Source organism: Sinocyclocheilus anshuiensis, unplaced genomic scaffold (assembly GCF_001515605.1).
Source record: "Sinocyclocheilus anshuiensis isolate Anshui unplaced genomic scaffold, SAMN03320099.WGS_v1.1 scaffold327, whole genome shotgun sequence".
Classification (NCBI taxonomy): Eukaryota; Metazoa; Chordata; class Actinopteri; order Cypriniformes; family Cyprinidae; genus Sinocyclocheilus; species Sinocyclocheilus anshuiensis.
This window is the reverse complement of record NW_015548206.1, coordinates 324,054-336,050: the sequence shown is the minus strand read 5'-3', so window position 1 is coordinate 336,050 and position 11,997 is coordinate 324,054. Positions and strand designations below refer to the sequence as shown.

General features: G+C 37.6%; 1 protein-coding gene across 6 annotated transcripts in view; it reads right to left on the bottom strand.

Annotated features, from left to right (window-relative positions):
- Window positions 1-11,997, bottom strand: part of dlg1b (discs large MAGUK scaffold protein 1b) — a 142,451-nt gene that overhangs the window by 29,610 nt on the left and 100,844 nt on the right. For all 6 annotated transcript variants that reach the window (XM_016440262.1, XM_016440263.1, XM_016440266.1 and 3 more), the window contains 4 exons: window positions 9,300-9,424; window positions 4,040-4,209; window positions 2,202-2,338; window positions 1,970-2,114 (listed from right to left, as the gene is read on the bottom strand). In XM_016440262.1, the coding sequence (XP_016295748.1) occupies window positions 1,970-2,114; window positions 2,202-2,338; window positions 4,040-4,209; window positions 9,300-9,424 (577 nt within the window). The remainder of the gene's footprint in view (window positions 1-1,969; window positions 2,115-2,201; window positions 2,339-4,039; window positions 4,210-9,299; window positions 9,425-11,997) is intronic.

The following is an 11,997-nucleotide window of genomic DNA, read 5'->3' as shown; positions in this document are numbered from 1 at the left end:
AAAGACCATTTTATGCCACTGAATATATAATCATAATATAAAAGCATAATAATGCAAGAAGGCCAACACACTTTCAAATGACAACAAACTTTTAATTTTTAAGAATATTTAGATCATGGAAATTAAGTATCAAAATATTAGATACCTTAAAAAACTTGAATAAATAGTAAATAAACATTTTCTAACAAAAAGTGTAAAGTAACAAGCAGAAAAAAAGAAAAATGCACAACAAACTTGTATGGAGATTTTTACATCTACAGATTTTTCCCTGACCTTCTTTTCTCTGTAAATTAAGGGTGCACACTATTGCTGAAAAACACAATCCCTACTTGTCTGTATGCACAAAGGCACAGATCCCTAAACAAGGCCATTTCTGCAGATTAAACTTTTTTTGTAGAAGCATTTTTTAAATTTGAACTAGCACCGACTACACCACGTTATGCACGAGAAGCTGCAAAAAACACAGGCGCAATTGGAATGCAAAAAACATGGTGACATTAATTTTTAAGTAAATATAATGGGCGATATATTGCGTCACCAAAAATTATTGCGGTCATGTACATGTATTGTGCGATAAGTCGATATATTGATTACTGCGACAGGCCTAACGTATAGTGTGACACATCAGATTAATAACCAGGATTAATAAAACATGAAACAAAATAAGATTAGCAGGGGTTTAAAATGACCTAGTGTTAATTATTTCAAGTGTGAGATCTTTTAAAGTTTCAAAGTTTCAAGTACTATCAGTGATTCCTCCAAATATGCCCCTTAGCATTGGATACTACTTGATTTATGACTATGCGTCACGTTATAAAAATAGGAAATTCTAATACTTAATCCAGGTGAGGAAAATCTTGGTTTATTGATGTGAATACAATGTGTAGGGAGAGCAATCACACTTACCTAGGATGTGAAATTTGTTTCGAAAGTAGTTATGATACTGCATATTTGAATTAACAAAATTTCTTCTTCCCCATATCCAAATATATTTAGACACAGAATCTTATGAATGACTACTGAGATCAAGTTAATGTGCCTCAATGTGACCATTTCAATTTAGTTTAAGCACTCAGACATGTTCTATGCAACTGTTTTGATAGAGGGAAACAAGCTACAATTCTAGTTTCAAAATTATTTTTTCACTCCCCTTTAAATACAATAAGTATCAGCTGTATACAATGTGACCCACATTTGTTTTTTAACCATTAAAGGATTAGTTCACTTTCAAATTAAAATTTCCTGATAATTTACTTACCCCCATGTCATTCAATATGTTTACGTCTTTCTTTCTTCAGTCGAAAAGAAATTAAGGTTTTTGATGAAAACCTTAACATCTTGGATGACATGGGGGTGAGTAAATTATCAGGAAATTTTAATTTAACTAATTCTTTAAAAATGGCTAATATTTAACAACTGGGACATGGAACTGCACTGAGATCTCCATATCTCTGGGATTGAACCATAAAGGGAATGAAGATTCCAAAAAGATTTATTCTAAAAACCATAATCTAAAATCATATTGAGATGATTTTAATTGAGAACCACTGGTTTAGCAGTTCGCAAGAATGTATTCTATGTAAATGCCCCCTGAGAAACACATCCAGTTGGGCTGTCTTAAAAACACTTCCACAGAGTTCAGACAGATCACAACCCTCAGCATTACTGAGTCATTAGTGCCTTTTTTAAGGGCAGGAAGACCCATGGAGGGGCATTTGTGCAGCAGTGCCTTCACCTCTACCGCACAACGTAAGCTTTAATGGCTGCGAGGGCGGCACGTTCAGACAAGAGCAATCGATAGTAGTTTAGTCCTCTCCTCTGTGGCCTATTAGTGCTCCTGCTGGCAGGGCTACGAACAGAGCACAGATCAATACGACCACTGCAGGGCATGGGCTTCACACAATGCAACAGTCTGTACAAGACAGACACTTTATCTTACCCCCCATACTCTCCCCTATGTGGAACTCACAGTTGGTGATGTCAGGAGGGGCAAAACTGTCATTCATGAAGACACTATTGGGTTTAGCCACTTTCAAGTAGACTACGTCTGGGGTATTTTTCAAGGCAGTCACGGCATGCTCATGGGTAACTTCCTCCAGGCAGGAGCTATTCACCTATGACACACACCAAAACACACACAGACATTAATCTGTTTAACAAGCACACAGTCATCAACAAGAAGCAATAGACTGTTTCCTTACAGCAAGAAGTTTGTCTCCTATCTGCAGCCTCCCATCTTTATGTGCAGCTCCACCTTCAATAATCTTAGTGACGTAGATGCTATTGTCCCCTGGGATGTGCTGATTCCCAACACCCCCTGCTATACTGAAACCCAGACCTGGCATAAACCAAGATACAGACAAAAACAAAACATTATTTGGTGGTGACAGCAAAACTTAGATTTAGCTGCATCTCCTAAAACATCTTAACATGCAAAAAAACAACTAGACCAGGGGTGTCAAACTCAACTACTGGAGGGCCGGAGCCCTGCAGAGTTTAGATTCAACTCTAATTAAACACACCTGATCCAACTAATAAAGTCCTTCAGGCTTATTTGAAAACTACATGGTGTGATGGAGCAGGGTTGGAACAAAACTCTACAGGGCTCCGGCCCTCCAGGAATTGAGTTTGACACCCCTGAACTAGACAGAAGAAAAATTAACAGCAGCTAAATAATCAACACTATCTGCCATAATGAACATTCACACACAACAACAACATCATAAAATGCTATCCTGTAATCTTTTGAATTGAATTTAAATAAACTAAAACGAGAGAGATAAACTGATAACTGCAAACTGTGTGTAAAGGCGAGAAAGGAATGTATCCATGGCAACAGCAGCTTAAGGTTATTGCAGTGTTGTGGAAACGCTGTGGCTGGCCTTAAAATAGCCCTGTTGCGTATTTTTGTGCGTGTATATACAGTGGGTACGGAAAGTATTCAGACCCCCTTAAATTTTTCACTCTTTGTTATATTGCAGCTATTTGCTAAAATCATTTAAGTTAATTTTTTTTCCTCATTAATGTACACACAGCACCCCATATTCACAGAAAAACACAGAATCTATATATATATATATGCACAAAAAAATGCAACGGGGCTAGACAATTGAAATGGTCTTTTTATGGTCTATGGTCTCCAGATATAGCGTGATTTTAACAATCATACACTCTGAACTCAGATATTAATCCCAAGAAATGATTTAGCAGCACTCTTGTTTTCTCAGTGTAATGCAGGGAAAGATTAGAGGTTAAAAATGTCAAATTTGGTTGGGTGAAACTGAAACTGTTCTTCACCATGCTATTCATCTTTTTTAATAGAGCAAGAGCCACAATTATAACTATACATAGAGCCTAGTCAAGCCAATGATGAAGGTTTTCTGACGAGCATAGCTGCAAATTGTTGTGCTTCGCTTTGAGGTGACTGTAAAGATTTGTAGGGTTTCCACATTGTTGCCACTTGAGATTTACATGTTTTACATATAACTTCAGTCTGCATGTGGTCATCTCTTTTATAACCAAAATACTGCCATATCTTTGAGGTGCTTCTTCATTTTGGCACTAAATCATCGGCAGCAGCTGTGGGTGCCTCGGGCTGCCTCATCTTATCAGATTAGCTCGTTATGAAAGCATCATGGCTTGCTGATTGTCTTGCATCAGAGCACGTGTACACTATCATGCACACACGCACATATCCCAACCAACATCCGCATTCCAGATGCTATATTATCCACATCCACTTAAAACTTTGACCATACATAACTTTTCAAAGTATTAAATCACTCATCACAAACCATTGCGATATGCATACCAGTATATGCACATTTGCGATATTTCAATAATTTCGATAAATTGTGCAGCCCTACTCACATTTGTTCTGTATGTTCTCGTTATACAGATCATAAACATTTACATTCAAACTAACCTAACATTTAGAATTGGTATGACTTTGAAAATCCCAGGTACATTGTCAAATGTCAAAAGCTACACCAATGAAAAATCAACTGCAATAATGAGGAGTTGGCTGGTGTTACTTTACCTTTGGGTCCTTTGATAAGCTTGATCTCCATGACTTTCTCTGATGCAGACTTTCTCCTCCTAACATACAGTCTGACCAGTGACCCCGCTTCCTTCAATGCCTCCACAGCCTTACTGTGAGTCACATCCCGAACATCAACCTCATTCACTCGCAGAATCACGTCATTCACCCTGCGTGGAGTAAAGTACAGGTCAAACATGCACAAGCAACAGTGCAGTGTGCGGACATATCGATCTAATTTAACTGCACAGTGTACACTGTCCATCAACAGCAAATTCTAGAGATGATGTAACTTAACTTAATACTAGTGATGCACCAAAATTTCAGCAACCAAAAATATTCTGAAACCATTTGTTTTGGCCAAATATTTTTAGCTGCCAAAATTTTGGTGCATTACTAGTGTAAAGATAGGATAGGAGAACTTACATAGTCCTCAATGTTCAAGCAAAAGGTCTGGGCGCATATGAACTGTTGAACTCCTTCTCTTTACTACTACTTAAAGCAACAAAAAAAAACAAAACTTGAATATCATGGATGGATCATATTATGGATGACCATAAAAAATGAAATGGATGACCATGAAATCTGTCCAGGATCCTAGAGCCAATAAGTCTGAAGCTACCTAACCAACCAACTCTTTCACAGCTTAAACAAAGAATCCTAAGGAAGAAGGCTGTCATCTGGGAGGGTCAAAGAGACAAAACATCATGACCATCATGAGTAATATCGTGAGTTAAGGCTTCCCTAGATTGGTTTCCCCCACCCAGGACAGAGACTAGACTCAGAACCCTAAGACCTTTTTGACCTCTTCCTCACAGAACTGAATTCTTCAGCACTCACAGAACAGCACAGAGACTGCCTTTACATATAATGAATGCATCAAATCATCATAAAAAATGATGCTAAAAATGATGCCGATACTACGGTACCAAGTCGGTATAAACATTTTAAAATCCTGCCGGTACTTGTTTTTCTACAGCAGCGTAAGTACCGATGGTACCAAAGGTAGCGACTAGCGAGGCTGCAATTCTTGCGGAACTGACAAGGGCAGGCAAAGCATATGCCTGGAAGTGTTTCAGTTGGTCCTCAAAGGGTAAAGAAAAAGGAAAAACGCCTACAAGGCAAGCACACAGAAGAACTACACGTGGAAGATGGCGACGATATATGAATATGATTGTGTGAGATTTAAATGAGAGCGCGCAGCTCTGAAAGCATGAGCGCTGCACATGATCACGCACACACATAAAGTTGCGGTCTGTCTGACAGCTTACAGCTTGTTCATTCGTTGTGTATCCATCAGTGGATTATCCTTATTAACATTATTGGCTAATATTACTGGTTTAAATAATGGTTAATAATATGTATTATGATATGTTAATAATAACAATATGTTAATTGTTTTAAAAAATATTTTCGGCCTGCCAGTATGTCAGTGAATTTAAACTAATGCTTGCATTCAGAGTATAGGTGTGTATGTGTTTGTGTGTGTGTGTGTGTTATTTGAAGGCCATTATTGTTATTTTTTCCCGTGGTATTGAGTATTATGTACTTTTAGTGGTATCGGTACCAACTACTAGATTTTTGGTATCGTGACATCCCTATACCATTGCATTGAACTTCATATCACATATGTGACCCTGGACCACAATACCAGTCATAAGGGTCAATGTTTCGAAATTGAGATTTATACATTTATACATCTTCTGAAAGCTGAATAAATTAGCTTTCCGTTGATGTATGGTTTGTTAGGATAGGACAATATTTGGTCGAGATAAAACTATTTGAAAATCTGGAATCTGAGGGTGCAAAAAAATCTCAATATTGAGAAAATCGCTTTTAAAGTTGTCCAAATGAAATTCTTAGCAATGCATATTACTAATATAAAATTAAGTTTTAACCTGTTAAGCCATTTATGACCTTTTGCCAATAAAGGAAAACTATTTAACACATTTACAAGAACACATGTTGTCATCTTATTAGGCATAATTGGTTTAAAAATGTGCATGTAACTGCACTCATTTTGGCCTGTAACGCTATCAAAACATTGCTGTTTGAGCATCCAGACCAGCCTGACACAGCAACATTGGCTTTAACACAGCATCTTAGCAGCTTCACACAAGAATAGAGTACTGACCTAGGCCAGGGCTTGAAAACGAAAAAAACAATTCAATCGGTTCACTCTGAGCAGAATCGATATTTTAATGTTTCTGTTCCTGCGTTCCTCTGTATTATTACCGTTCCGAGACCGGTTTGAGTAGACAAAAATACCGGTTAATAACGTTATTTAAAAAAAAAAAATCTTTGCCTATAATAATAATGTACAGCGTTTTCTTTACTTAAAAGAAAAAAGAAAAAACAGGAAGAGATCTGGTAGGCTATCTTAACCTGCTGCGCACAGCCAATACAGCATCATCTTTTCTAGATTTTGGCCAAATGTAGGCTACTAAACAAAAGAAAAAGTCTAACGCTTTAAAGACATTAAAGTATTTTTTTAAGATATTTAAAAATGTTTGCTGCATTGTTAAAAAAACGCTACTTGTATAAGATTGCGTTTCGAGAGGGGGAAAAAAAACATGTCGCGTATAGGCTCATGTCACTTTTTATTACATTCAGAAAATGTAGGCTAAAATGCCAGTAAAGCAAAATGTTTACAAACATTATAAACACAGTTATTAGTTTCTCTCTACAACAAATCCTCTAAAGTTAAGGCTATGCGTTTAGTCTATAAAAACGTCAATCCAAAAACAAATTAATTTAAGATGAAACTGATGCCTACCTTTCTCATTCGGCACAAATCCAAATGTTTCCATATTTGCAACATATCTGGACGCTAAAATCGTATTTATTTTAAGCTTTGTACTTTCACCGACATAAAACATCATCTTTCACATCGGCTATATCAGCACAGTGAGACGGTGGTCACCGCTGAACGCAACAGATTGTACAACGGAGCAGTGTAACTTTTTATAAATTTCTTTAACTGTATTTTATTTTGATAATGAACAGGCTGCAATGTCGCAAAATATGTTGTGTCTGTGTGTACGTGAGGCTCCGGTGCGATATGGTCATATAACGCTGGTTGGTTATAGAAGCAAGAATCATTCAAAACTGTCAAGCATTTCCAAAAATAAAAAACTGTAAAATAAATAAAACTGTAAAGCTTGTGCAAAATAAAGAAAACTACTTTCTGCCGTCTCGTTTTCCTTTCTGAGGACTTTGGAACACATAATGAACCGTAACTCAGTACATTTTTTTCTTTTGTTTTGTTAATCTGTCAATGATTTAAGTGAAATATATTCCATGTATAGGCCTATATATTCCTTTTTATGTAAGCCTATAGTTTCATTCTGTCTTCTCCATTCACAGAAGCGCTGCAGGTGCATATGATCTGTTGAATCCATCTTACACTATCCTCGGATAAACTCTAACGCCAATACATTGCCATTGCGACTTGCCTATGATGAGTTCACAGAGAGTGTGGGCATTTCACGCATTTGGATGCAGCGTCATATTTGCATAGGCCATACTAGGCCTACTTGAATTCGTGATTGGTTGATAGCAAATTTCAAATATTAAATGGAACAGTAAAATAACATTATTAACTGATTAATGGATATTTCACATTTTCGATTCTGTTCAGAACTATAAAATTTGATTTAGTGTCTGTTTCTGGTTCTCTTCCAGTCAAAATTTCATTCATTTCCAGTTTTCGTTTTCGTTCCTTGAACCGGTTCAGAGCCCTGACCTAGGCTACAATTCATTTGTCAGTGACAGCTCTTACTGGGCACGAAAAAATTAAAAAACTATAAAAGTCATCAAGCCTACTGAAACAAACTGAAGTTACACAATTATACATCACATGGTCTGTAAGTGTCCCAAAGTCTTTATGACATACAATCATTAACTCTCTCTCTCACACAATTTAATTTACAAATAATGCAAACAGCCGATGATAGGGCTCTTTATATTCTCTCTCTCTCTCTCTCTCTGTGTGTGTGTGTGTAGAGCTGTCAGTGTGATGCTGTCAGGACCTCAGTAGTGCTGCTTTAATGAGCCTCTGACAGCACTGAGACACTGGAGGGCTCTATCACTTAGTAACACCAATTCAAAACAGGACAAATCCATCCTAACACAAACAACAATGCATGAGGAGGAAATCTATTACTATGCTCAATGGTCAATACAATACAATACAATCTCATTGAAATATACTTTAAATCTCAAACTGATTTAAAGTGACATGTAGGGATGGGTACCGAGAACCGGTATTTTTTTGGACCGGTACGTAATTGGGTCGATACCGGAGTACCGATAAGCTTCAGGACAAACGATACTGTTATCGATACTTGCGTTGTTTTATCTCCATATACTTCAATGTTAATGACGAATTAGAAGCTGCTGCTTGTCATTTCCTTCACTGAATGATGTGGCCGATGTTTGCTCGACGTGCGTGTGATATATTCACATGTGCGGTGTGTGTTTGCGTGCAATCAGTCATCGCGGCAAGAGTGAAACATTCGAAAGTGTGGGCTCACGTTACAAAACTAAGCGACACCAGTGTCAGATGCAATATATGCAGTAGTGTAATAGTGAACGAAGGAACTCGCGAGACACATTCACATCAAATGTCAATTCAGTGGTAGAGTTACACTCACGAGACACTGCACTTATTTGCAATCACAAAAGTACATTATTTGCGTGTGCTTTAAGGCCTTGCCGGTAAAACGTTTTATTCGCGTGCTGTTCTATGTGCTTATTCAGAGCGCAGAAGAAGAAACTCATTCAGGTTTAAAACAACTTGAGAGTGAGTAAATGATGACACAATTTTCATTTTTGGGTGAACTATTCCTTTAATGTTAATAAAATAAAACACAAAGAGAAAAATAACTCACTGCTCTTGATTGACGAACTTTAATACAGTTGCTAAAGTTCAGCAGCAATAAAATAACTTGAAATTTTCAACAACTTTTCACTTCATATCTTTTTGCACCAAATAGTATCGATAACAGTATCCATAAGTACCGGTATCAATAAGCAGTATCGGTATCGATAATATGTAAACGATACCCATCCCTAGTGACATGTGAAAAGAGGTTTATTGAAAGCTGTCCTCATGTAGATCCAAGTATTTGGGCAATGAAGTCACATTTAAATTTTTTTCTAGATGTCATTGCATTAGATAACATAACATTATCATACTATTTAGAGTATGAACAGCAACAGGAAGAGAGCAGGAAACAGATGAGAACCGGAACATTACCGCAATCTCCCGTCCTGAGCGGCAGCACCCCCTGGAATGACTTTGGTGATGAAAATGCTGGGGTCTTCACCAATGTGAGGGTTATCTGTGCCACCGGCGATACTGAAGCCCAGGCCTGAATTCCCCTAAACAGCAGGTGAAAGAAAAGCTGAGTCAGGGTTACAGTCAGGAAGAACATCAATTAAAACACAACTCTATGCTTTAGTCAATGACTATTAGAGCATAAAGCAGGTTCAAATTCAACTGGCAATATGATATGCCAAATGGCAGTGCCCTTTCTGTGTATGAATTCACAATTCCAAAATGAAAATTTAAATATATGATTTCAATGTATTGCAAAATGTGTCATACTTCATTTATTAAGGCAATACTTATTAAATCTATGAAATAATCAATATAACTGTTAGTAGGTTTAAACTAAATGCTACAAAATAGAGTGCTATAGCTTGTTCTGCTCTGTCAGCTAGCTTCATATCGATTTGCATTGGTTTTACTGATTAGTTGTTGCAGCCCTAGAAAGAGAAATAGCTCTTACCAAAGTTAAAGTCAACCCACAGTCACTAACATTGCACTGAGCAGCATTTGTAATAGTACTAATACAGCTGTAATTATTTGACAGTTCAGTATCTTTTACAGTGCTAATCAAAAGACGTTTAGGTCAATACTCTAATAAAGTGAATTTTCAGGCAACATATACTAATTACTATAAGCCAACATGCAAGACAAAGAGCATGAAGAAACGATGCACAGACTATAAAACACCTTTAGTCTTAAGTTGTGGATTGCAACGAGTTATTACATTATTGCAAATAAGAAGCAGGTTTTACGCTGGGCTGACAACAGCTTGTGGAGGAGCATTGTTTATTTATGCAGGGTTAATAAATGTGCACTACAGAGCAGTGCTGAACTGGGTCACAAAAAATCTGATGAGAAGGGGGGGGGCCTTAGGCAGAGTCAGGGATCAAGACTTGACTGTGGAAGGCAAGATGGTGCTCTTTTTCCTCCCTGGTAAGTCTGTAAAGATAGAGTGAGTTGGTTAGGCAGAAGAGTGTTTCTCATGCTTTCTCAAGCGCTGACGGCTCTGATGTGTTGCATTTTAATTGACAGCCTTTGAGCTGGTAAATGGAGTCGCTGCAGAGGAGTATTTAAAGATTTGGCTGTGTGGCTGCTTGTATTTTAGCAATGGGTCAGTGTTATACACAAGCTGTTCAGAGGAAAAATAACTGAGATCTGTGAAAATACTAAAATGATTCAGATACACACTGCTAAGCTCTAATCTGCAGTTTATTATTGCCCTGTATGTAAAGAAAATTGTCATTAGTCAATACTAGGGCTGCACGATTAATCGCATGCGATATTTAACGCGCATCTTATCAGTAAAGCCGGTTCTGTAATCAGCGGTAAATCTCCATCACCTGCGTGCTTTCACATTGAGCAGCATTAACTACACAGAGCCGTTGTTCACTGACGAGCTGCACTAAACCACGTTCATATTCGCGCGATTTTTTTGCGCAGCTCATCAGTGAACAACGGCTCTGTGTAGTTAATGCTGCTCAATGTGAAAGCACGCAGGTGATGGAGATTTACCGCTGATTACAGAACCGGCTTTCTGACAAGATTCGCGTTAAATATCGCATGCGATTAATCGTGCAGCCCTAGTCAATACTAAATCAAATTTTGATTCTCCATTTCATGACCCCCTTAAAGAAATAAATCTGTCTTTGTAATATTATATTAAATGAATGCTGACATGCAGTTGTTGCCATTTAAGCCATAAACTCCTCTCTCTTCCAGCAATCTGTAAAAATTACTACTTTTCACAATCCAATTAATTTCCAATGGATAAAATAAAGTCTCTGCCTAAAGAGGGTTTCAACGGCAACAACATAAACAAACGTTACTGCGCATGCGCGCTTTTGTGGCCCAAACTTAACTTCCGGTAGACTTCTGCAAATAATCAATAACAACAGCACCCCTCTAGAGTAGATTATTTCTGGTAATAAGCAATGTTTTCTGCGTAAATCAGACGGTCTTATTGAAAATGCAAATTCATTCTCTGCCAGCAGGAGGTGCTTTTGGAGCAGCAGAAATAAAGGTTTCCCCAGTAACAGCTGTACACAAAGCAGCGTTGAGCTCACAATCAGGCATTATAGGCAAGATGAAATGAAAATGACATTGAAAATTTTCTGAAGACTGTCAGTTTCCTTATACAGTGATATAAAAACAACATGCAGTGATTTTGAAACGTGCAGTGCTCATGTTTATTCAACGAAGTCAAAGCCTTTTGGAAAATCTAATGTTATTTGTGGCGGTCAGGTTTGATATTGTGGCGGGCCGCCACAAATAAATCAATGTATGGGAAAAATTGCATCCCACAGCACAACAAATTGAGCCCAACTTCAGTTGACACATCACCTTAACTTTAACCGCATTTGTAGTCGGCGCCAAAACCCAGTCCGATAAACAAACACAGACCGAAAGTAAATTTTTGGCCAGGCATGTGCTGCCGATGAAACCGTCTATACTTCACAGAAAATACCTTTTCACTTGGAAAAACATCACATTTTGTAAGTAAAATGAATGAGTGGCATATCTGTCCCCAATCTTGCCTGAAGATGATCCTGTCATAAGTACTGTCTTGGTGGCCTATAAGAACTATAAGAAATCTTAAGAGAACAAAAAAAAAAAAATAAAATAA